This window comes from Theropithecus gelada, chromosome X (assembly GCF_003255815.1).
Source record: "Theropithecus gelada isolate Dixy chromosome X, Tgel_1.0, whole genome shotgun sequence".
Classification (NCBI taxonomy): domain Eukaryota; kingdom Metazoa; phylum Chordata; class Mammalia; order Primates; family Cercopithecidae; genus Theropithecus; species Theropithecus gelada.
The window spans coordinates 134,095,322-134,120,415 of NC_037689.1; the positions used below are offsets into that span (position 1 = coordinate 134,095,322).

At 41.9% G+C, this 25,094-nt stretch overlaps 1 protein-coding gene and 1 long non-coding RNA gene across 3 annotated transcripts; both read left to right on the top strand.

Annotated features, from left to right (window-relative positions):
• The first annotated feature begins 1,037 nt into the window (after positions 1-1,037).
• Positions 1,038-3,920, top strand: LOC112616572. Its single transcript, XR_003117670.1, has 3 exons — positions 1,038-1,299; positions 2,256-2,355; positions 3,585-3,920. It is a non-coding gene; the product is annotated as an uncharacterized LOC112616572 (long non-coding RNA).
• Positions 3,921-9,583: 5,663 nt separating this feature from the next.
• CD40LG (CD40 ligand) lies at positions 9,584-21,855 on the top strand. Of its 2 annotated transcripts, XM_025372903.1 has the most exons (5): positions 9,584-9,910; positions 11,761-11,892; positions 15,847-15,904; positions 17,824-17,886; positions 20,493-21,855. In XM_025372903.1, the coding sequence occupies exons 1-5, from the start codon at positions 9,755-9,757 to the stop codon at positions 20,867-20,869; spliced, it is 786 nt and encodes a 261-aa protein (XP_025228688.1). In that variant the 5' UTR covers positions 9,584-9,754; the 3' UTR covers positions 20,870-21,855. The 2 variants fall into 2 exon arrangements, with proteins under 2 accessions (XP_025228688.1, XP_025228689.1); XM_025372904.1 differs by lacking the exon at positions 17,824-17,886 and having other exon boundaries at positions 9,755-9,910; positions 20,493-21,192.
• The last annotated feature ends 3,239 nt before the right edge of the window (positions 21,856-25,094 follow it).

A 25,094-nucleotide genomic window follows, 5' to 3' on the forward strand; every position in this document is an offset into this window, starting at 1 on the left:
CTTATTTGAAACTGCTTCAGATGTGGTTGGTTCCCCGATGTCAGGGGAGAGACAGGGCTCCAAGCACCAGTCACCTTGTGGCAAGGAGTACCAGGATGTCCTCCTTACAGTCAGAAAACATCTTGATGTCAAAGACAGGGGCTATTGAGTTCTATGTGGAAGAGATCTAGTGGAAATTGTCGCAGGTCCACGCTTACCAAGATGGTGCAGCTCACCGTGGGGCATTGTGATGAAGAAAGATTCCCAACTCCACTTATTCACAAGGGAGCACCCTTGCCACAATAGCTATTAAAGGTTGTGGTAATTGTTTTCCAATTATCTACCTGTGGGCAAAAATTAACATGGGTGCAGAGCATGGAGGGGAACTTTTAGCTGCTACTCATAAGCACTTTGGGGACACTCTTAACTTATTTTTACAAAACTGGAACTGGGCCAGTTGCAGTGGCTCACGCCTGTAATCCCAGCACTTTGAGAGGCCGAGGCAGGTGAACCGCCTGAGGTTAGGAGTTCAAGACCAACCTGGCCAACATGGCGAAACCCCGTATCTACTAAAAGTACAAAAATTAGCCAGGCATGGTGGCAGGTGCCTGTAATCCCAGCTACTCGGGAGGCTGAGGCCGAAGAATCACTTGAATCTGGGAGGTGGAGGTTGCAGTGAGCCGAGATCGCGCCATTGCACTCCACCTGGGCAACAAGAGTGAAACTCCATCAAAAACAAAACAAAACAAAACAAAAAACTGGAAACATCCTATTTCCGCCATGATATTTGCGCTATCAGTGTATCACAGGGGTCCTTCTAAGCCAGTAAATATCCTTCTGTACCAAAATGTATTTAACCGGTAATTCTAAATCTTTTGATAAAGGCCTTCCACTTCTCTTCCACCCCTGTGGTCCCTGTGGTACATCTTGTGCTGAGAGATTACCTTCTTCTCAAATCTTAACTATTTTACTGAATCTCTCCACCTCTTTTTGCACTCCTCAACTCAGTCAGGAAAAAAAAAAAAAAAAAATTTCCTGCCCCTAGCGTTTCCTTAATCAGATGCAGACATGGCTGGATGTTCTTTGCGGGGCTGCTGAGTCAGAAGCCTGGACGGGCCAGCTTCAGTTTTAATAGAGTGGCTCAGGAAGGAAGTGCTAACAGAGATGGGTGCACAGTGCAGTCAGTGGGTGGGAGCTGATGCTGGCTAGAAGACCTGAGTCTTCCGAGAGGCAGCTTGATTCCTGGAAAAGACTACTGGGCTGGAAGTCAGGAGGCCTGGGGTAGTCTCACCTCTGCCGCTGACATGCTGCATGACCATGGTAAGTCATTGCCTTTCTCCAAGCCTCGGTGAGAAACAGCGGACCTGGCCCCAGAATACACTGTGGGAGAACTAGAGGTCTTCTGAGTCAGGCCCCCACTAAGAAGGCAGTCTCCTGTGAGGATACCTAGGAGATGAGTTAGAAGCAGAGGGCGCATTTCACAAACAGCCCCCAAGGGATTGTCAGGAGCAGACCTCAGGAAGAATCAGAGAGACAGAGACTGCTCAAGCCTGGGGTCCGAACTAAAGAGGGCAGCAGTTAGAAGTTGAAAAGAGAGGAGAGAGCCCTGAACGAGTTAAGTCAAGAAGAAGGATCATGGTAGAGGTAAATTGCAGGGTAGGCAGGGAAAGGCTGTGGAGAGGGGTTTCTGGGCAGTGGAGCCAGGGGCTAGCCTACTAAAGTTCTGGTGCTCTAGGGGAGATTCAGAAAGTAGGCTGAGGCCAGGCATGGTGACTCACGCCTGTAATCCCAACAGTTTGGGAGACCAAGGTGGGCAGATCATTTGAGGCCAGAAGTTCCAGACCAGTCTGGCCAGCATGGTGAAACCCTGTCTCTACTAAAAGTATAAAAATGAGCCAGGCGTGGTGGTGCATACCTATAATCCCAGCTACTCAGGAGGCTGAGACAGGAGAATCACTTGAACCCAGGAGACGGACATTGCAGTGAGCCGAGAATGCGCCATTGCACTCTAGCCTGGGCGACACAGCAAGACTCTGTCTCAAAAAAAAAAAAAAAAAAATGGCAGGCTGAGACTAAAGCAAGGGAGGTTTACAAAACGGACTAGAACCACACAGACAAGTCTTAAATGTTCAATCATGTCAGGCTGATATTTGAAGGAAAACAAGTGCCAACTGTGTACCCACCTGCAGAGCACACCATCCCTGAGACTCTTCACTGTGGAAGAAAGGGAATTTTTTTGTTCTTTAAAAACCTGATATTTCATGTTCCACATTAAGGGTTGACTGGAGAACCTGAGGTGCTGTACAGAGACAAGAGGAAGGCTTTGATCCTAAGCCTGCAACTCTAAGAGAAGAATGAGCCCATGAGTTACGGCCTGTGGGTTCTTCCACATGCTATTTCCTGTACCTGGAATGTATTCTTTCCTGACCCAGAAAATTCCCTCAGGGATTCCTCTTCCAAGAAGTCTTCCCTGAGTCTGTCACCTCTTCACCTTCCCTCCTTCTGCATGCTCCCAAAACCCCTGCCATTCTCTACTGTGGGTGCTTACCCAGTGCACTGTAGTCAACTCTGGCTTTTGTATCCCCTTAACTAGCAGCTCTGTCTTTTTCATTTTGGATTCCCAGACCTATCAGAGAGCCTAGTGCTTGCCAAATGCTGGGAAAATACTTACTGAAAGGATATTGACTACTCAATGTTAGCCACAAGGCCCCTCAGACAGTCTTGCCATAGGAAACATCAATGGGAGAACTTTTTGGAATTATATAGAGAGACGGGGTGGGGAACTTATGGATTTGTTGTTTTTTGTTGTTGTTTGTTTGTTTGGCTAAGCTCACAGCAATAGGTGTTAGAGTCATACAAGGGTTACAACAGCACGCAAGAGCCCACTTATGACTAGAAATTTCTTCTAGAATTCCCTTCAAAGCATGATTCTCCTGCTGTGTTTGGGGTGGGGAGTGTGTGGCAGTGGTGAGGAGACAGAATCCTGCCTCTAGGATACAACTCTGGAGTGGACATGTAGCAAGAGAGCTCACCTTGGGAACCTGGGATGGAGGTAGGCATCTGTTAGAAAGAGAGACTGAGGATTCTGGTCACACTATCAAAACTAATACCAGAAACCAGATCAACACACCCACCATCCCCATTCCCAACCACACTCATCTATGCTGGAGATGATTATCCCCACACCCCTCCTATGTTACTCTTCCTGAGCCATTGGCGTGCCAGAATAAACATAACCAACTAGAAGACTTCTGCAGAATGGAAAAGGATGGAAGATTCCAGACTAGAAAGGCCGAGGACAGCAGATAGACACTGAATGTTGAGATTTGTCAGTGGAGTGCTGCAAGACAGGATGCAAAGTTATGACAGGTGTCTTTGCTTCTAGAGAGGCTTCGCAGATATACATTCTATCCCACCCTACCCTGCCCCACCCCTGGGTGTATAGGTACTCCTCCTTCTTGTTCCCGCAGCATTCTGTGTTCACTTCGACAGTGGTGCTTTTCACACCATTTATGGTTGTCTGTCTGCTCATGTATTGTTCAGCTTCTCTGAACTGGAAGCTCCTGGCAAAGCAGGGACTGTCATCTTTTTCTTTGTATCCCCAGGGTCCAGCTCAGCATCTGGCTTACAGTAGGCACTCAGTGAATGTTGATGTGAACAAATGAACTGATTCAAAGAAGTGTCTCTTGAAGTTGCTTCTTTCAAATCTAGCCAACAAATGCAGTATTCCAAATGGAGGTACCAGAGATCACATCATCTTCAGCTTTCTGCCACAGATCCACATGAAGAAACACACATGGTGCAGCTAAAATCCTTAATGTTAGATAGGACTTTGCATTGGACACTTTAAAATGTGATGTCTGGCTTTGAAGAGGGCGTATAACACAAATTTACTGTGCATCAATCTCACTAATGGAAAATAAACAATAGCCCATACATCATCTTTCTTGAAGTGTAATGTGTTTAGGATAAAAGTTGATTGGTCAGTGTTAAAATATATGTAAATTTTAGCCTTTCCAGAGCCCATGAAAATGTCTGGAAAAAAAAAGCTTTTAAAAATGAGTAAGTACAAGGTTATTTGTTACAGCATTTAAAAATATCATATGATTGGAAACAACCTAAATGTTCATCAATAGGGGACTAGTTAAAAAATGTGTAGTACATCATCATTCATGTAATGGGATACTATGAAGTTGTAAAAAAAAAAAATAGAGAATAAAGAAGTGTTTCGCTGACCTAGAACAATCTCCAAGATACATTGTTAAGATGTAGAACAATGTGTTATATACTGCTGTGTGTTAAAAGGCTGAAAGGGAATATCTATGTATTTGCTTGAAGGTGCATAAAAGCATCCCAGGAAGATACATAAGAAACTGACAACACTGGTTAACAATGGAAGACTGAAAAGAAGAGATGGGGAAAAAGACTGCATTACATACGCTTTCATACTCTTTCATTTACATTTTAGACCATGTGAATGTATTATTTAGTCAAAAATAAATATAAAAAGGAAGAAACCACAACAACCACAGGAAATACAAAAAGTGACATCAACGTGACATAAATTTTGACAAGCAAGAAAGGCCATGAATTTGGACTAACAGAGAGATCAGAGCAGTAAACACTGCAATTCAATAAGTTGTAAGAGTATGCTCTCCCAAAGAAGCATTAATCACAGTCAATGAATGTGAGGAGCAGGGGTGGGCTATGAGGCAGTCATTGAAGAGCCGCAGTGGAAACAGCTGGGACAGGTGGCCCTCTCCCTCTCTTTCCTTTCCCCCAGTGGACCATTTGTTAGGAGAGGCATTTGGTGTTGGCCCTCAGGCTAAAGTTGCCTAGAGAGGGCTCTAGGAAGGATGCTGAGACCTCCACAACAGATAGGACAAAACCAAAAGGAAAACCGGTATTAGTCAAGAGTGAAACCTTCTACAAGGCTCCGCCCCCATAGAAAAGCCCTCCTTACTTCATCAGTTGTGGGGGTCCCTGGTCTTCCTGCCTCTCCACCCACATAACCTAAAGGGAAGCCTGACTGTTGACATTTCCTACCCACTTAAACAGAACCCACAGTCAGCCCTCCCATTCCGGAGAGAGGTTTGTGGGGGAAACAGATAGATCAACACAATTGCAGAGGAAACTCATGCCATCTACCCATAATAACCAACACAGGTTTTCATTCATAAATAAATAAATCGCCAAGCATTTGAGAAAAACTAGCAACATAATGAAAAGGAAAAGTAAACAAAAGGAACTGACCCAGAGGAAAGAGATAGAATTAAGGGAATTGAAGAAAATGTAAATATATTCTGACACATACTGCTCGAAAAGCTAGCCAAACACTATTCTCCCAGGTTAGAATGGTTTACAGCTTCCCCTTCTATCTCTATAAAATAATATTTAGTAATTTGGCAAATATTTACTGACACCTTACAATGTGTCACAACTCTTTACAAAGTGTCAGGAACCAAAGGTTCTGGGTTTGTTTTTTTTTTTTTAATTACCTTTTTCCTCTAATAGTTAATGGTAGAAAAATCAGACAAGTCCATTATGATATGATGTGGCAAATGCTATGATAGATTAAGCACAGAAGAGTTGGGGCACAGTGGCTCATGCCTGTGTAATCCCAGTACTTTGGGAGGCCAAGGCATGTGGATCACCTGAGGTCAGGAGTTCAAGACCAGCCTGACCAACTTGGTGAAACCCTGTCTCTACTAAATTTGCAAATATTAGCCAGGCAGAGTGGTGCACGCCTGTAATCCCAGCTGCTCGAGAGGTTGAGGCTGGAGAATCACTTGAACCCGGGAGGTGGAAGTTGCAGAGAGCCAAGATTATGACACTGCACTCCAGCCTGGGTGACAAAGCAAGACTCCGTCTCAACAACAACAACAAAAAAAAATACTAAGTACAGAAGAGAGCACCTTGTCAGCTGGAGCGGAATATTTCATTGAAACATTAATAGATGGCCGGGCGCTGTGGTTCACACCTGTAATCCCAGCACTTTGGGACACCAAGGCTGGCGGATCATGAGGTCAGGAGTTTGAGACCAGCCTAGCCAATATGGTGAAACCCCGTCTCTACTAAAAACAATTTTTAAAAATTATCCAGGCGCGGTTGCGCACGCCTGTAGTCCCAGCTACTTGGGAGGCTGAGGCAGGAGAATCGTTTGAACCTGGGAGACGGAGGTTGCAGTGAGCCGAGATAGCTCCATTGCACTCCAGTCTGGGCGACAGAGTGAGACTTTGTCTCAAACAAACAAACAAAAAACATTAATAGATAAGACAGGAGGGAATTAGCCTGGGCACAGGAATAGCATTAATAAGCACAGAACATTTCAGGAAATAAAACTAGCTTAAAATGCTTGATGCTTAGGATTAAACCTGAATGAGTCATAGATGATGAGGAGAGAAATGTGGGCAGGGGTCAGTTCATCTGCCTTGTTAAGTATCGAGACCCTTTCCTCTAGTCTAGAGCTTTTCAGATATATTCAGGGAAAAGAACCCTTAGGAGGCCCTTTGTACAACAAACAAAATACTGATATATTTAACTCTTTCATATGTACTGGAAATAATTTTCCAAGCAGAAACTATGACTGTGTTCTGGGTTATCAATATAAAATCACAACCACAAGCATATTCACATCAAAAACAAACTGTTGAAGTATGATCCATTGTTTTTCTTATTTTTCCCTTGATATTTGCTACAGATCAATCACTAGCTAGCAGAAAAATAGTAGTAGAAAAGGGTGACCGATATTTGAGAAAATTCTGTGTAAAAATAACTGAAAATGAGACTTCAATCCACTAACTTAATTCTTTCTATAAACTTAGAAAAAGATGGCCAATATTTGATTTTGGCTATAGACACTTTCATGCACTCCTATACATGTATACATTTCTTGGAAACTAAATTTGATAATCATTTCTGGATGTGTTAGGCAGCTGAAGATGTTAAAATGGAGCCCGCTCCCTGTTGGGGAGAAACAGGCATGAGAGGCTCTGAGACAAAGGACTTCTGATACAGAATCAGAAATCAAAATAACAGCCTAAATTGGGAAGCTGGAAAGGTAGCCAATTGTGGCATTTTGGTAGAGGACCAGGCAGAAGGATGGGAGAAAGAGAAGGCTTCAAGAATTGAGGTACGAGCAGGGCATTCTGGAGTCAGTTGCTGTCAGTGTGAAAGATGGATGGGGTGGGACAGAAAGAGAAACAAGATAAGTTAGGATGGTACAATTCAGTAATCTACAAAAGAGAGGATATATGGGCCTGGAGATGACGGCAGGGGCCATGGAGAGAAGTGGTGGCAACCAAAGGTTTCGGAGGAAGAAGCCACTAGAAGTGGGGCAATCTGGGGCAAGAGAGTGAAGAATCATGAGTGGATCCCAGATCTCTGACTTGGGCAATTAGGTGAGTGGTGGGACCATTCACAGAGATATGGAGAACCTTAAGGGAGAACAGGTCTGGATTGGAATTAGAGTGGGGAGATAAATTAAGTTTGGAGCATACCAAATGTGAGATGGCTTTGGGATACCCAAGTAGAGATTTTCAGAGGCAACTGTGCTTACAACTCTGAAGTTCAGGACTTCAGTTATAGATTTGAGATTTATCACAATGAAGGTGAGATTGAAACCCATGAAAGTTCATGAAACCCACGAATCACCCAATGAAACCATGGAGAAGAAGAAGAGAGGGGAGGAGAGGAGAAGGGAAAAAGAAAGGAAATAGTGAGAAGGAACACCAAAGTTTTAAGGGATATGAAGAGAAAAGAGGATAACATGAAGAAGGATTTTGAGAGGCAGAAGCCCTTAAGAATGGGGTGATATAGAATTCAAGCGGGGAGAGCATTCAGGAAGATGACAACAGGATAATAGGTCAACAGAGTAATAGAAAGGTCACTAAAAATAAACCCTAAGAAGTATTCAGCCAAAACTATTATTGAGCTAATAATTGTGGGATCAATTTCAGGGGAATATTGTGGGCAGAAGTCAGACTGTAGGAGACTGGGGATCAAGAAGTTGAGGCAAGGAGGTTGGACAACAACTGTTTTTTCAAGTTGGTCACGTGAACAAATCCTGACATTGTCTGCATCTTTGTGGTTCCTTCAGCATCCCCTCCCTCGGGTCTTGGCTGAGCTGATTGCAGGGCCCCTGCAGCTCTGGCACTCTCAAGTTGTATAAAACTGTCAGTGCAGAAGTCCTTGAGCCCATTTTGGCTCTCATGATAATTTTCCTTCAGTGGAACTAAGGTTACTTGTCTAAGAACCGAAGTCTCTGACTTGACTGATCAAAGTTCATCACGTGCATTGAAGCCACCTACTTGGCAGATGTAGTGAAAAGCTACATAGATCTGGGCCCAGGACAGGATGCTGGGGCGTGGGAGGGGAAGAAAGCAGGTGCTAACTATATAGATAGCATGCCTATCAGAGCAGTTTTTACATTTCCTATTTGTCTCTCAAAACAATTTTATAGGAATCATCAAAGTAATTTTATCATGGTTTCTAGACCAGGTTTGGATGTGAGGTAGGGATTTCCACAGCTGCTTTTAGTTTGAAGGAAATCTGATAAGATGATGCAAAAGTCCTTCAGAAATGTGTAATCCTACACACTTCAGTGATTCAATTCATTGTCAAAACTTAAGGTGTTTTTAATATCGTTATTGTTCATTTGGTTTTTACCAACATGTAAGGAGTTGGCAATTATTTGTAAAACTCATGTCTTAGGCTAAATAGATTCCAAAAAATTCAGGATGAGAATTGTTTATTGCTTAACGTGTTTCAAATTTCTTCCATGCACTTCTTTATTAGATCTTCACAGCAACCTATGGGATAAGCAAGACAGGTGCAAGTGCCTCCTTTGGGTATGAGGAAACTGAGGTCTAAAGAGATGAAGAGATTTGCCCAAGGCTCATAGCAATTTATTGGTAGAGCAAAGACTAGAATTCAGATCTCTTAACTGCAGCCTATTTTCCCGATTCTGAACCATTACATCAGCATCAAAAGTTATCTAATAGATTGGAACAGTGTACACAGGCAACTTAGCTACATCAAGCCACGATTTTTACTTTAACTTCAATTCCAGAGTCTTGGCCTGATTTCCCTCAAGATCCTACTTGTCTTTGCCTTTAAGAAATTTATTTTTCTTGCATTATCTTTCCAGCTAAATTTTATTTAATAACCATCAGCATCCTTTTTTTGCCTTATGCCATGTAGACTTGACCTGAAAACCTGCCAGGCTTTCATTGAGTTTAGCGATTAAAGAAGTAAAGTTTTGAGAAGCAATTAGTTGATGGGACACCAGTCATAAAATCAATCCAAACTTTTGTTGACATGTGTTTCTTTCCCCATATACCAGGTTCCCGCTTGATATTAGTAAGATTGAAATTGAAATATATCTATTGCTGGTGGATGAATTTGTCACTTTCCTTGAAACTGGTGAACCCAAAAAGTTAGACAGTGATAGGAAAATACTGCCATTGTCTGTTAAGAAGTCTATGACATTTCAAGGCAAGAATGAATATATGGAAGAAGAAACTTGTTTCTTCTTTACTAACAAAAAGGAAAGCCTGGAAGTGAATGATATGGGTATAATTAAAAAAAAAAAAAAAACCTTTACGTAACATTTTTGCTGGGAGAGAAGACTACGAAGCACATTTTCCAGGAAGTGTGGGCTGCAACGATTGTGCGCTCTTAACTAATCCTGAGTAAGGTGGCCACTTTGACAGTCTTCTCATGCTGCCTCTGCCACCTTCTCTGCCAGAAGATACCATTTCAACTTTAACACAGCATGATCGAAACATACAACCAACCTTCTCCCCGATCTGCGGCCACTGGACTGCCCGTCAGAATGAAAATTTTTATGTATTTACTTACTATTTTTCTTATCACCCAGATGATTGGGTCAGCACTTTTTGCTGTGTATCTTCATAGAAGGTTGGACAAGGTAAGATGAACCACAAGCCTTTATTAACTAAATCTGGGGTCCTTACTAATTCATAGGTTGGTTCTACCCAAATGATGGATGATGGTAGAAACCAAATAGAAGAATGGTCTTGTGGCATAATGTTTGTTGCCTAGCGATGAAGCCTCATATTCTTGTCTCTGGTTAGGATCTTGGGATCCGGAGTCAGACTGCCTGGGCTCAAATCTTGGCTCTGCCCATGCCATCTCTGTTATCTTGGGGCAAGTGCCTCAGTTTCCACATCTGAGAAATGGGGATGGCATTGGTGTCCATTTCATAGATCAAGTGAGTTTAGCCTTGTAAAGAGCTTAGAAGGGGGTCTGATACATAGTAAGCACTATGTACGCACTAGCTATAATTATTTGCTAAAGTTCTGCTTGAAAAGTAAGCTATTATTTTATGGAGACAACGTTTTTCTTTTAAATTTCCAGCTAGGCAAGAAGAGTGTCAATTTGATCTAAAATTTCTTAGTGCTTCGGATTAACAGACATGGATAAGTCCCAGAATTTGCAGTCTTTTAGTAAAGTAGCATTCTCTGTGTAATTCTTCGCAAACACTGATTGTAGTTGCAAGATGCTCAGTTTCCCTCTGAGATGTTTTACATTTTTAAATGGTTAGACTTGCAGGAACAAAAGAGCAGAGTAACTTAGTAGGCTGTTTTGCATTCTTAGGAAAAGAAAACCATCAGGATTTATTTTGTTTTCATGAATTTTTTCACTTCCACTGAGGAGTATAATTGGCTGGTGTTGACAAAACACCAATCATAGATGTAAAGCAGAAAGTTGATTAGTTTTCTGGCTGTTCCTAAAATTCTGGATGCAGGAACTGTGGCTAGAAAGCATCTGGATGATTGCACTTTATCAGGGATACTTGAGTGTCCTCTCTTAGGATCTGGACCTAGAATTAATGTCACGAGATTTTTCTATCAGGATAAAGTGAGATAGTGAGGGCTGAAGTCATCCACTGGGTTATCCAAATTTTAGGTTTCACTGCTGAAAAAAGAGGAGGCTTCTGGTCTGGTTGGTTATTTGTGTTTGGCCTGATGTGCTCTGTCAGTCAAATGTCTGGACATAGACCTAGCTTCAATAGTGACCTCGGTGGACTGATATTTACCATATTATTTACATGTGCTCTTAATGACAGCAAAAGCTGCCAGCTAACTGAATCTTGTTTTGAATCTAAAAAAATCTACTCTTAAAGCAAGAAAATGGTGTAAAATTAGTTGATAGTGCAAGTGAATTCTATACACTTAATTATTCTAAGACATTGGAAAATAAAATATCTTGTTACTTTGAGGATAAAAGATGATTTCTTTAAAAATGCAAATGTTTTCTACAAATACTAAAGTTAAAAGGGAGAGAGATGTAATTAGAACTCATTAACTGACACATTGCAAATTAACTTCTTTTTATAAAGCACTGCATCACAAACACTAAAATGAAGTGGGCAAATTAGCTCTGCAGAAAACTATTTTCTAGGCTGATGTTTATAAATGACCAATCATTACTGAAGCAATGAGAAATGTGACAATTACAGAATATTGCTGCTATAGTATGTTGAAAAAATACGCATTTTGTAATGAACATTTAGTAGAATAGCTCTGATTTCTACCTGGAGTTTCTGATAACATGACATCTTAATTGCTGGCTTTTATAGATTTTTAAACTGCAAATACAAAATAGCAATCAGCCAATATAATAACTTATTATTCCCCATTTATGCCTGAAAGTCCTCCTCTTGTTGATGCCATGGAAATGAATGTAGAGACAGATACCATTAGCTGTATTCTCCTTCTGAATGACATTTATCATATCCTTGTTATTTCAAAATAGATAGAAGATGAAAGGAATCTTCATGAAGATTTTGTATTCATGAAAACGATACAGAGATGCAACACAGGAGAAAGATCCTTATCCTTACTGAACTGTGAGGAGATTAAAAGCCAGTTTGAAGGCTTCGTGAAGGTAAGGAGCTTAGTTGCTGGTAAAAGTGTCATTGAAATGTTCTACTACATTTTCTAAATTGGGAAACTGACAATGCCAATGTTTAAAGATTGGTTACAGACACAGACACACACACACACAAACATGCATATATACACTCATACATGGGTGTGTGTGTGTGTTAAAAAAAAAAAAGACACTCTCTGGGGAAAACACACCCTTAGGGGCACAGTCAAACATATTTGTGAGCTTACATATGCAGCTACCACTAGGCAAAATGATAAAGTCCACCAAGCTTGGTTTTTGCATTTCTGTGTCTCCCCATCTAAACCTTGATGCTCTCTCACTGGGGACCCATGGTCTGATCCCCATTTCCTAGGGAAGCAATAGCCATCGACAGCTGCCGTGGCAGCAGGCCACAAGTGAAGGGACTCCTGAAGACTGGTAACAGTCTGTGGTGCTTCTCTAATGATGGAATTTTAGATGTCCTGACAGTAAGATCTTTCCCTTTTACTGGGGAGAGAGGTGCGGGGAGTAAATAATAGACATTCTCAGTGCCGCTCAAACCAGGTTCTATATAATATCACTTGCTCATGAAGCCCACCCACTCTATGACTGGTCATGACCAGAGGCACAGAGGGTTCAAAGCCTTTTAGCCCACCAGGCTGGTAGCCAGCATGAAGTCACTGCAGTGACTGTGGCTTATAACAGATACTTAAAACAAGAATTTTTACAACCTTTACATTAATTCCATCGTCACAGACATGGGGTCTAGAGGCTCTTTCTCCTGAGGCAGAACATCAAGAGTTCTTTCTGCCTATGTCCCTCTCAGAACACTGAGTCAAATACCCTTGGGCCTCGGCTCACTTAGGGGTCATTTCTAGGAGGCAGCACTCCACATTGACGACAGTTCTGGGCCAGATGGGTGGGTATCTGGGTAAACCAACAGGAATTAGTTCTCACATATAGATTATGTGTAATTTAATGCAGGTGTGAAATGTTTAAGATCTTATTTCTGATCTTATTCCTGCCCTCCTGTACTGTTACCAAGGTGTCATTTTAATTCATTAGTGAAGACTCTAACAGCTTATTCCTGAGTCACCTACGGAGATCAGAATGCAGCTCAAATCCACTGCTCGCCTTCAGGTTCTTTACACTAATCTAGGCTGTAGATGAAACTCCTAAACCCTTTCTTTGCAAGACTGGCCAGCTAGGAAAACGATTTGAGTTTCTTCGGTTCTTCGAGGATTTGGGCCAGTATTACAGAGTATTGGAAGGTGTTATGAGATTAAATGTGAATAAAGGCACTTTCAAAACAATGGTTAATAATCCAAATAACAGACTGAATGTGCTTGGCTGTGTGACTTTGAGTAAATAACTTCACCTTTCTGGGCCTCAGTTTTGTCATCTATAACATGAGAAGACAGATTAGCTGTAAGGGCACTACTAGCTCTGACATTCTATAATTATGTGATAAGCCTTCAGTTCCCTCCAATGGCAGTGAGAGTGGCTTGTCAGTCCCCCTCGTTTCTTACGGAGACTTTTACGGGTGAATTGTCAATTCCTCACGTCAATATTTCGGGTTGGATATGTATGTAAAGCTCCCAAAATCAGCTACCAAGGATAGGAGTAAGGAAAACAGTCAGTTTGGCCTCCCTGCTTATGCTTGTATGAAAAAAGTGACAGCTCCAATGTTTCATATTCTTAAAAGGCAGATCTTCTCAGGCATGTCAGCCAGGGCCCCAGGAATCTCCTCCTTACACACAACTAAGGAGGCCCCTTGTCTCTACTGCAGCAGGTGTGGAACCCTAGTCAACACCACCTATACCTAAGATTATGCACAATGAGTAGATACAAAGTCCTCCAGCTACTCAATCCTCCCCCAATGATGGATTCCCTTTCCAATACACTTTCCCCCAAATTGCTCACTCTAAAACAATATTTTAGATTTTGAAAAAACTCAATAGGCCAGTTATAGAATAGCTCCAGATTGGATTCATATTTTCTCAGCTAATGTTAGCAGGCTTTCTTTCCGGGCCACAATCTGGCCGCACCTAAGCAACCTAAAGTTTGAATTTGGGGTCTCTGAATCATCCTAGGGCTTGATGAGGTCTTAGAAGTCATCAGATCCAATTCTCAATCCACAACTTCAGGCTTCTCTCCACCTCCTGACTAAGTGGTCATCCAATCTCTGTTTGAACATCTCTAATGACAAGGAACTCATTATCTCTGGAGGCAGGTAGCACCAATCTGTTATTTTGGGGAAAAGACGGTATTCCGGGCTTAAGTGAGGGTAAGCAGAGGTACTATTTTGAGTAGTATAATTTCATATTAAAACTTACAACCCACCCCACCTCTGCTAGAATATTCAGTTCCAGGATTATTTGCCCACCAATGCCTGTGATGCCTTTGAGAGAGTCAAAGCATATATCAAGTTAAAGGGCAACCTGTCCATACCTGCCACGTGGAACTCCCACTAAGAGAGAAATAACTCATTCTGGATTTTCTGAAAGTCCACTTTAAAAAGTATTTCAGTTGAGGTAGGGAGTGAAGTAAGAAAAAAAAGGCTCTAGGGAGTGTGGTTGGGGGAAGTTCACGGAAAGGCTAGGCTGGGTTCATGAAACACAAGCTTTGCTGACTTCATGTTTTCATCTTGGCCAGGCTTCAACACCAATGCAACAACTTAGCCTAAAAGTATCTCAACCTTGATCACCACACTCTACTTTTTGAAAAGACACTAAATAGTCATTTGTTTACTTGTGATCTCACAAACATTTTCCTGTCACCACATCTTCATAGCGCTGCGCTTCAGCTCAAATGGAAAGTTGAAGCTCTGGGGCCCATGTGAGCGTTCTGAGGCTCAGGTTCCCCTGGAGGCTCTGTGAACTACACCCTTAAATCTGGCAACTGAGCTGAGCCTACAGCCAGCACTCAACAGTGACAACACAAATTCCTTCTAGGGGAGGAAAGAAAAGGAAAGGTCCTGTAGACAACTGATTCCAGGAGTGGGAAGGAGCACAGGACTGTGATTTCATAAGATGTGAAAATACTACTGTCTTCTTTCCTTGTGTTCAGAGGATAGACAGATGGAATAAGCTAAGCCCAGCCTATGAATGTCATCTCACAGTTTCCATCCTTGGTTTAAACCTCAGCTTCTTTGGGTGACCTCATACTGACCAGTTAAGCCCTCCAGGCCTTTTGCTCAGTCTCTTTAAAGTGGCAGCAATAGCCTTTATTATCTTCCAACCTGTGTTGATGGAAGTTCTTGTTAGCTTCTTTAAATACCTCTAGGCTTCCTTCAGTTTATAAGTGAAAAGAAACCTTTTAAGAAGTGTTGCATTTGCCTTTGAACATCAGCACCATTGGGAGATGACCTGTGTTTCCTAAATGCTGATTATTCTAAATAAATACAGTTCAACTATCAACAAGAGAATCTCTTCAGCCCATTGAAAGGGATAGAAAAATTAAAAATGTCTGAGGGTCTTTTCGTAGTCTGGCATTTCTCTCCCAAGGTCAAACTTACTATTATCTTTTCCTACAGGATTTCAGACCAAATTTATTCTAATAGATACACACCATGCTTTATGTTTAATAACATTCCATACGCCAGTTCCCAGGGTAGAATCATCTCCCCATTCAACATTATTTGTCAATATCTGTCAAAGCCAAGGAGGTTGGGGTCATAGGAAGGGTCAGGATCACAGCCTCTGGTCTGGAGAGAACACTGGAATGGAGATAATAAGGCCTGGATTTTACTTCCAGATTCTTCCCTGGCTTTCTGGGTTGTCGGCTCGTCTGTCAGATCCATGGACTCCCAATTGGCATGATGGAATTAATGACAGGATCTGAGTGTATATTATAATCCTCACCAGAAACAGACAACAGAGTAATGACAGATGCAACACAAATGATAACTTTAAAACCCCACAGCAGAACCCCTGTCAAAATGACCTCTTGCAATGATTCTTATTTTAGGATATAATGCTAAACAAAGAGGAGAAGAAGAAAGAAAACAGCTTTGAAATGCAAAAAGGTAGGTTTGCTATTTACTAATTTCTATGAATGCCTAAAAACTAAAAGGAAGCTTTAGGCTGATTATATTGAACAACCCAGTGTTGTTGCATCAGGGAACTTTTAGCCCTGGAAATAAAACAGGAACACAATTGTCAAATTGACACCTTCTCTGGTCCCTGTGATTTGGAAAGACTTTGTACATATATATTTATGAAAAAAGGATGTGTTCCTTTAATGCCAATGATACCAAATCTGAAGAAATCCCATTATGTTCAGTACCTTAATAGAAGCAACCATATAGCCTGGTACCACCTACAGTGGAATGAGAAGACAGGAAAGTCATCATTTGGTAACAGTGGCATTCATCACTCACTGATAACAGTTTTTCATGGGGCACAGTGGCCGGTGGAGCCCCTGGGATCAAGGAGTGACAATGTCACAGTGTTCTATTATTTGCCCTGTTCTTAAAGTCAGAGCATCCTGAACATCTCAGGGTTGGAAGAGACCTTGACGGTTCTCAAATCCAGCACCATCCCCACAACAAAAATCTCCTTCACAATAGCACTGACCATCCAGCCTCTGATCAAACATGTCTAGGAATGAGGCACCTTCCACCTCATAAGGCAGCCTGATCCATCTTTGAATGGCTCTAATAATACTAAGATTACTATACTACTCGAGAGAAGTCTTTCCTCTTCAAGTCAAACTTTGTTCCTATAAACTCCACTCACTGGTCCCAGTTCTGCTCTTTGAGGCCATAGTAAACAAAGTATAATTGCTCTCCTACCCAGCAGCCATCCAGATATGGAAGACAGCAATCATGGCCACTAAGCCTTGATTGAGCTCTTTCTTCTCCAGGCTAAAGATCCCTGATGTCTTCCACTGTTTCGCCTATGACCCTTTCCAGGCCCTTCCCTCTGCCACACACCTCCTTTTCTTGGACACACTAACTTTTTCCTGTTCTTTTAGAATTTGGTACCGCCAACCAATACAATAATGCCTGAAGTAACTTCAGCAGCAGATTATGGGAAAGAGCGGGTGTTGTTAGAGGGAATATTATATCACAAAGTGGGTGAACACGATGTTATGGCTTCTGCAAACTTAATACACACAAAACATACATACACACAGAGATAGAGATACTATTTTCTGAGGCAAAGAGAGTACTCAGAACTTGCCTTAACTGTTGTTCTGGATACTAAATGGCCATCTGACTTCCATGAAGGTTTTATCTTCAGAATGACTGCAAGATATGTTGAGTAATAGTACCATGCTGTCTGTTAATTACAGAGAAATCTGAGGAAACAGTTTATGCAGATGCTGTCTAGAAGTCTTCAGGAAAATTATAACATTAACAAAACTTGCCATTTAAGTCATGCAATTTAACTCAACATTTATAGGGCACTTACAAAGTGCCCAATATCAAGCTCATACTGGACAAAAAGAAACTTCCACACAGCCTCTGCCCTTAGAAGATTGGGACATCTCATTAGGGAGCAAGGCTTTAACGCAAGAAATAATTAAAGATAGATTCAATAGTTTGGCCAGTTGCCTGACCAAATCAGAAACCATAAGAATCTTACTAAGCGTACAGACTTTGGAGCCCACTAAAATCCCCAGTGTATGGAATTGTTCCTAAAAGCAACATTCACGGTATGTTTGATGAAGACCAGCGTTTTTAGCCTGTGTCAATCTATGCAAAATGGAATCGAGTATTGATCAACTATTAGGAGAATGAGATCAATGGAAACAGCCAATTCAATTACTCAGATATTAGAAACCAACTTTTCCTTCAGTGGGAGAGATTTCAGATCATTTTATCTTTCCTTTTACATAATCTATTTTTGCACAGTCTCTATTACACAACTGGACAGAATAGTTTTGTGGGCAGTTTTTGCATTATTTTAGCCCGACAGTTTGTTTTTGGTTTCATTTCAGGTGATCAGAATCCTCAAATTGCGGCACATGTCATAAGTGAGGCCAGTAGTAAAACAACATCTGGTAAGTCACACAGCATCTGAGTGGTAGCCACCCACGGGGAAAGGCTGGGATGCCGAAGTCATGTTACCTAATGGTTAAACTCCTCTTTTCTCCTGGGACCCAATTTACAAACCTACCCCTACACTTCTCCTGTTCCTTTCTTTGTCTTCAAAGTGAGTTCAAATGCACAGATGGGACTTAGAGGGACAAAAGGAGGTGGAATGCAATCTCGATGTTCTCATTATGTTCTTGTTCAGTGGCTGATTCTAAATGATGAATTACTGGGTGGAGGGACCATTATTCTGACAACATAGAAGAAATGGCAGGTAGTGACCTCCTGACTGGGAGCATCCCTCCTCCTAACCCCTCTTCACTGTGTGGAAATGGGCCTCGTGGGGTATTTCCTGCCATCTGTCAATCCCTGTATGATTAAGCTCAGCCTCACTGAGGCCAACCTCAGGGAAATTAAAGGTAAAATCATTCTGTAAAGATCAATAGGTCCCAAGACGTTAGATTTTCCAATGAAGTAACAACAGACGACATATTGTGATCTTTTCAACTCTGAACGATTTTATTTCCACATACGTTCTGCCTCCATTCTAGCCTTTAGATATTTTTTCCCAAATGTTCACCTTGCAATAACTGGTGCCGGAGAATATGTCATATCTGATAAATGGATGGAAACATGCACACTAACATAAAGTCCCCCATCAACATAAAGGCAAGAGCATCAGAGGAGTCTTTCAAAAATTCAACAGAGTACTCCAGAATGGAGTTCTAAACAGTGCATGTGTGTGTGTGCGTGTGTGTATGTGTGTGACAGAGAGAGAAAGAGAGACAGAGAGACAGAAAAGACACCACTTCATCTCTGAAGTGGCTTGGGCTTCTCAGTAAGTGTAACACATGGACAGTTATCATTATCATGGATCATGGTACCAAAGTAAGAGCACTGAATAGGGAGTTTTGGAACGCTGGGATTCAAGGACCATGACCACCGCTTGCTGGGTGACCTTGAGCAAGACCCTTTACCTATGTGGCAGTTTTCTACTTCACGTACTTTACAGGGTGACTTTGAGCATCAAATCAGCTAATATGGCTGAAAGTGATGCTGTCAAGTGCTGTAAGGTGACACTACTTAGTTTACTTCACCATGGCTTAGATGTCAAAAGAGTGACATAAAGCCCCTCATTAATACCAGTTAGTTACACAATATTTAATAATTTTGTCAAGTACCCCTTCTCTCTTCTGGATCAGATGACAACAACAGAGCAATCTCCTAGAATAGCTTCCCACTGGTCTTTTTTCACCTGTATCTAAACCCTTGCTCTTGGATATATGTCATAGAGCTCAGATTCTTCCAAAAGGCTCATAATGGACATCAGTCCTACAATATCTTACAGTCTGCATCACAATAGATTTCCAGAGGATCAGGTGGGAAGACAGTAACATTCCACCCTCACCCCAGTCCCAGACCTCTTCTTCCTACCTAGCCATGCTGCTAAAATCTTGCCCTACATCCCATGGCAAGTACTAAAATTAGGTAAGGACGTACCAAAGTAAACTTACTGAACTAAAATATTGAGAACCTGCCCTTTTTTCCTCAATAAAATGGTTCAAAAGGGCAAACATTCTAATGAAGCATTGTTTCTGGAGTGGTCTGGAGGGCCCAGATCTGTCAGGCATTTCAGGATGTCTCCCCATTAGTAAAGGGTGAGTCTTAGCAGGTGGGATCTTGTGCCCTGATAGACCTAAGGCTATCGAATATGAATTATTTTTTTAAAGCTCAAGGAAGCAAACACATCAGTACTTTCACTTTTCCTCACCCCTCACCCCCATCAGTCAGTCTAGCTTTCTGTGGGAGCTGAGATTTGAAGCCGGGTGCACACACTACTTTGAACCCACTCAACATCTCAGCCGAGAAAATGGCACACTGTTGGTGGGTACTCTGGCTTAGCCACAAGAATACTGGTACTTTCAAGTTGGTGGCACCCACTACAATGGGAGATCAAAACATACCGTGAAATGAGCACACAGTTTATTTTCATACTTCCTTGCCTAATTTTAGTCCTTGCTGGGGGAGGCAGATCAGGTTTGCAACAGCATGACCAGGTAGGAAGAAATGGGGTCTTTTCTCTGTGCTGAGGCTGAGCTAGGTAGACTGACAACTCTTTGACTTTGTAAAATTCAAGGCAAGTAAGGTATTCATGGTAACATTAGTAAAAATTTGGTCTGAGTAACTTGGTATGTATAATTTATTATGTCAAATTTTGAAATCATTTGTGCCTTCTTAAGTTCAAGGCAAATTGTCTATAAGAACTCTAACAAGAGAAAGAAACTCACTGTGATCTCTTACTTTATTTAATCTTCACAAGTCTCTGAAATATGCTCCAATATGAGCCCAGTGTTGCAAATGAGGAACTGAAACTCAGGGAGATTTAGAGACTTGCCCAAGCTTAAATAGAGCCTGGATTGGAATATAGCTCTGTCTGACTCTGAAGCCCATGGAAGGGGCCTTGAGAATCCATTCCTATACAAAGCCAGTATCTAACATTAAACTATATTTTTTGTCAGAATGTGAACCATGCTCTGCTTCACCTCACCACAAACTTTCCCTCTCTTTGTAACAGTACTACAGTGGGCTGAAAAAGGATACTACACCATGAGCAACAACTTGGTAACCCTGGAAAATGGGAAACAGCTGACCGTTAAAAGACAAGGACTCTATTATATCTATGCCCAAGTCACCTTCTGTTCCAATCGGGAAGCTTCGAGTCAAGCTCCATTTATAGCCAGCCTCTGCCTAAAGTCCCCCGGTAGATTCGAGAGAATCTTACTCAGAGCTGCAAATACCCACAGTTCCGCCAAACCTTGCGGGCAACAATCCATTCACTTGGGAGGAGTATTTGAATTGCAACCAGGTGCTTCGGTGTTTGTCAATGTGACTGATCCAAGCCAAGTGAGCCATGGCACTGGCTTCACGTCCTTTGGCTTACTCAAACTCTGAACAGTGTCACCTTGCAGGCTGTGGTGGAGCTGACGCTGGCAGTCTTCATAATACAGCACAGCATTTAAGCCCACCCCCTGTTAACTGCCTATTTATAACCCTAGGATCCTCCTTATGGAGAGCTATTTATTATACACTCCAAGGCATGTAGAACTGTAATAAGTGAATTACAGGTCACATGAAACCAAAACGGGCCCTGCTCCATAAGAGCTTATATATCTGAAGCAGCAACCCCACTGATGCAGACATCCAGAGATTCCTATGAAAAGACAAGGCCATTATGCACAGGTTGAATTCTGAGTAAACAGCAGATAATTTGCCAAGTTCAGTTTTGTTTCTTTGCATGCAGTGTCTTTCCATGGATAATACATTTGATTTATCAGTGAAGATGCAGAAGGGAAATGGGTAGCCTCAGCTCACATTCAGTTATGGTTGACTCTGGGTTCCTGTGGCCTTGTTGGAGGAGGCCAAGATTTAGAACGTCTAACACAGCGGAGAACCGAAAAACCCCACCCTGCCACCCACTCGGACAGTTATTCATTCTCTTTCCATCTCTCTCTGTCCATCTCTCTCTTTCAGTCTCTCTCTCTCTCTCTCTCTCTCTCTCAACCTCTTTCTTCCAATCTCTCTTTCTCAATCTCTCTGTCTCCCTCTGTTAGTCTCTTCTCTCCCCCAGTCTCTCTTCTCAATCCTTCTTTCTCTCTAACACACACACACACACACACACACACACACACACACATATACACACACAGAGTCAGGCCGTTGCTAGTCAGTTCTCTTCTTTCCACCCTGTTCCTATCTCTACCACTATAGATGGGGGTGAGGAGTAGGGAGTGCAGCCCTGAGCCTGCCCACTCCTCATCACAAAATAACTGTATTTAAAGGAAATCTATTGTATCTACCTGCAGTCTCCATTGTTTCCAGAGTGAACTTGTAATTATCTTGTTATTTATTTTTTGGATAATAAAGACCTCTTAACATTATCGTTGTTGTTTGAGTATCTAAAGCTCCCAGTCAGGTTGGGAAAAGAGGAAGCACTTGGAGGGAATTTCCCCAACCTTTGTGATGTTTTCATAAACTTTGTTCTCAAGCTACTTATATTATAAAATATCTTGGTGGCAGCACGGTTTCTGGAAGTCTGTGACAGCCTTTGATGGATGATGTGCTAGCCTATTCAGTGAAAAGCAATCTAGGTCTTTATTTCCAGCTTCTTTTGAAAAAGTTGCAGGAGATTGATAGAACATTTTTTTAATTAATCACAGCCAAGTGAGGCTGGAGGGGTTCCTTAAATGAGAAGTAGTGGCATAGCTTATTAATAGCTGTCTAGATGGTTCCACTTAGGCAAGAGGAAATGGAGCTGGGAAAATCTGAGGGGAAGTATTGGTCCCCCAGTCTTCCACTGAAGTCAATGGAGCCATTTCTTGTCACCTCTAATAGACGAATTTTTCATGTAAGAAACTCAGAGTGGAGTGTTCATCTTTACTGGGTAAGTCCTACATGCTCACTGTTGGTTATCTCCCTGGGTTCATGGTTTGAACTTAGCAGCACCTTCGAGCCACTAATGCCATGCCTTTTGTTCTCAACTGTCTCCTAGAATTTGCCTGCATCTCCAAAGGGTGGACCTAGTCCTCAGACCTAATACATTCCAACGGAACTCTTAATTTTTCCCCCCGCACAATGGGATCTGTGTTCAATGTTTCACATTCCAATGAATGGTGTCTTCATCTACCCTGTTTTTCAAGTCAGAAACTGGCTTGACTTCACTCTCATCACCCCCATGTTCAATCCCTCCAGCCTATACTCATCAACCCTATCTCTTAAGTAGTCCTTGAGTTAATCTACTTCTTTCTATCTCTACTACTGCTATCCTAGTCCCAACTATCACCATCTCTCTTCTGGAATAGTACGACAGCCTCCTAGATTCCCTGCCTCCACTCTTGCTCCCTTCCATCCATTCTCCAAGCACAGCCAGTCCCCTGCTTCTTATGAATCTTGTAATAAAGACCAAAATAATCCATTTCATCTCCTGCTGCCACCTCTCTCGGTCTATTAAGTTCTAGCCCTCAGTTCCTCTAAGCAAGGTTACAAATGCTTTCCTACCTTAGGGCCCTGGAATGCTGTTTTCTCTTCTTGCAAGACCCATTTCTCTCCCCCACTGCACTCTGCACTTAGCAAGTGCTTCACGGCACTTATCATGGTTGAAGTTTTCCCTACTACACTTGGAGCTTCTTGAGGACCAAGACCTTGTCCCGTTCACCATGATACATTCAGCGTCTACCACAGGACCCAGCATTGAATTGGCCCTTTATTTGGTGCATGAAGGAATAAATGAATGAATAAATACAGCTGCTTATAACTCAATAGCCCAGGAAATAATACCGTGTGTTGGCTGAGGTAAAAATTTGCAACACTGAAAGGATCCTTATTGTGTCAAAAATATCTAGATGATAAAAATGCACTCATGGAGCAAAAAATAACTGAGAATTATGCTGTAGCTAAAAATAAATAATGTTTTTATTATATATTTCATGATAATTTGCAAAATAATATGTTTGTCCCAAACTTCAATTGAACAATTTCAGCATTTTCCTATAAATGAAAAAGACTCGAGTACATTTCTGATCTACCTGTAATAGTCTGGTCATAAATTAACTTAGTTCCATTTTTATAATCATGTGACTTCTGCCTTCTATCTAAGGGGGAGGGTGGGAATGTTTGAAATACCCAATAATTTTTATTTCTAGGTAAAGAGAAAATAAACAAAGGCTAAAATATTACTGCCTCTGTTACTTGATGATTAGCAAATGACCACAAAATGCAAACAGTGTGCTCTAGCAAGCTGTCAGAACAGGGCGCCCCCACTTAAACGGAAATGACATGTAAACTTTTGGGCTTCAGCAGGGAATACATTCTGTGCTACATTCAACTATTTTCACAGGGTCTAATGCCACCGTGTTGGGAACTGCACTGCTTTAGACTTTTAAAGTAGTCTGAAGTACTTTGAGACACAGAAACATAGAACTAAGTATGATTTTTATGTTCTTTTTCTCTGTGAACCATATCCCCGTTAAAACAAAACAAAACAAAACCAGAAATGCTCATTGTAGTGTAGTAATTAAATCTGGAGTCAGACAGATATAGTCTTAATCTAGGCTCCACTATTAACCAGCTTTATAAGTACAGGCAAGTCATTTCACCTCCTCTAGTCCTCAGTGTCTTCATCTGTAAAGTGGGAATAAAAAGAAGACATGCTGGTCCAGGCATGGTGGCTCACGCCTGTAATCCCAGCACTTTGGGAGGCCAAGGCAAGTGGATCACTTGCGGTCGGGAGTTCGAGACTAGCCTGGCCAAAATAGCAAAACCCTATCTCTACTAAAAATACAAAAATTAGCCCAGCATGGTGGCACTTGCCTGTAATCTCAGCTACGTGGGAGGCTAAGGCAGGAGAATCACTTGTACCCGGGAGAGGGAGGTTGCAGTGAGCCGAGATGGCGCCAGTGCACTCCAGCCTGGGCGACAAAGCAAGACTGCATTTCAAAAAAAAAAATTTATAAAGATCCAGTGAGATTGTCCACAGAAAGTCCTCAGCAGAATCTGTTCTCTGGAGAAGATCACCATGTAAGAAACACTAAGGTGGGTCTCTACATGGTCCCCAGCACACCTGTCTGCATTCGGTGGTGCAAGTGGACAGGGTACCATCTTAAATGGTTGAAACCTCTGAGACCAAGGAGAATGCCTGGCAACCCAGGTATACATGAGAGCCCTTGCTCATGTACTAGATCAAAGACCACACCCAATGTGAAGCAAAGTGAAACCAAAAAAAGAAAGAAAGAAAGAAAGAAAAAGCAAACATTACAGTAGACCTGTGGATAGCAAAGACCCTTTTTTTGTGGTATAGTTTTATTGTCAAAAACTGTTAAGCGCAGGGGGCTTGGAGTTGCCAAATTTTTCGATAGGTTTGAGAAGATGTATGTGTGTGTGTGTGTGTGTGTATATATGTGTGTGTGTGTGCGTGTGTGTGTGTGTGTATATATACATATATACTTAGACGGATTCTTACTCTGTCTCCAGGCTGGAGTGCAATGGCACGATCTCTGCTCACTGCAACCTCTGCCTCCTGGGTCAAGCAATTCCCCTGCCTCAGCCTCCTGAGTAGCTGGGGCTACAGGTGCGTGCCATCACGCTCAGCTAATTTTTTTTTTTTTTTTTTTTTTTTTTTTTG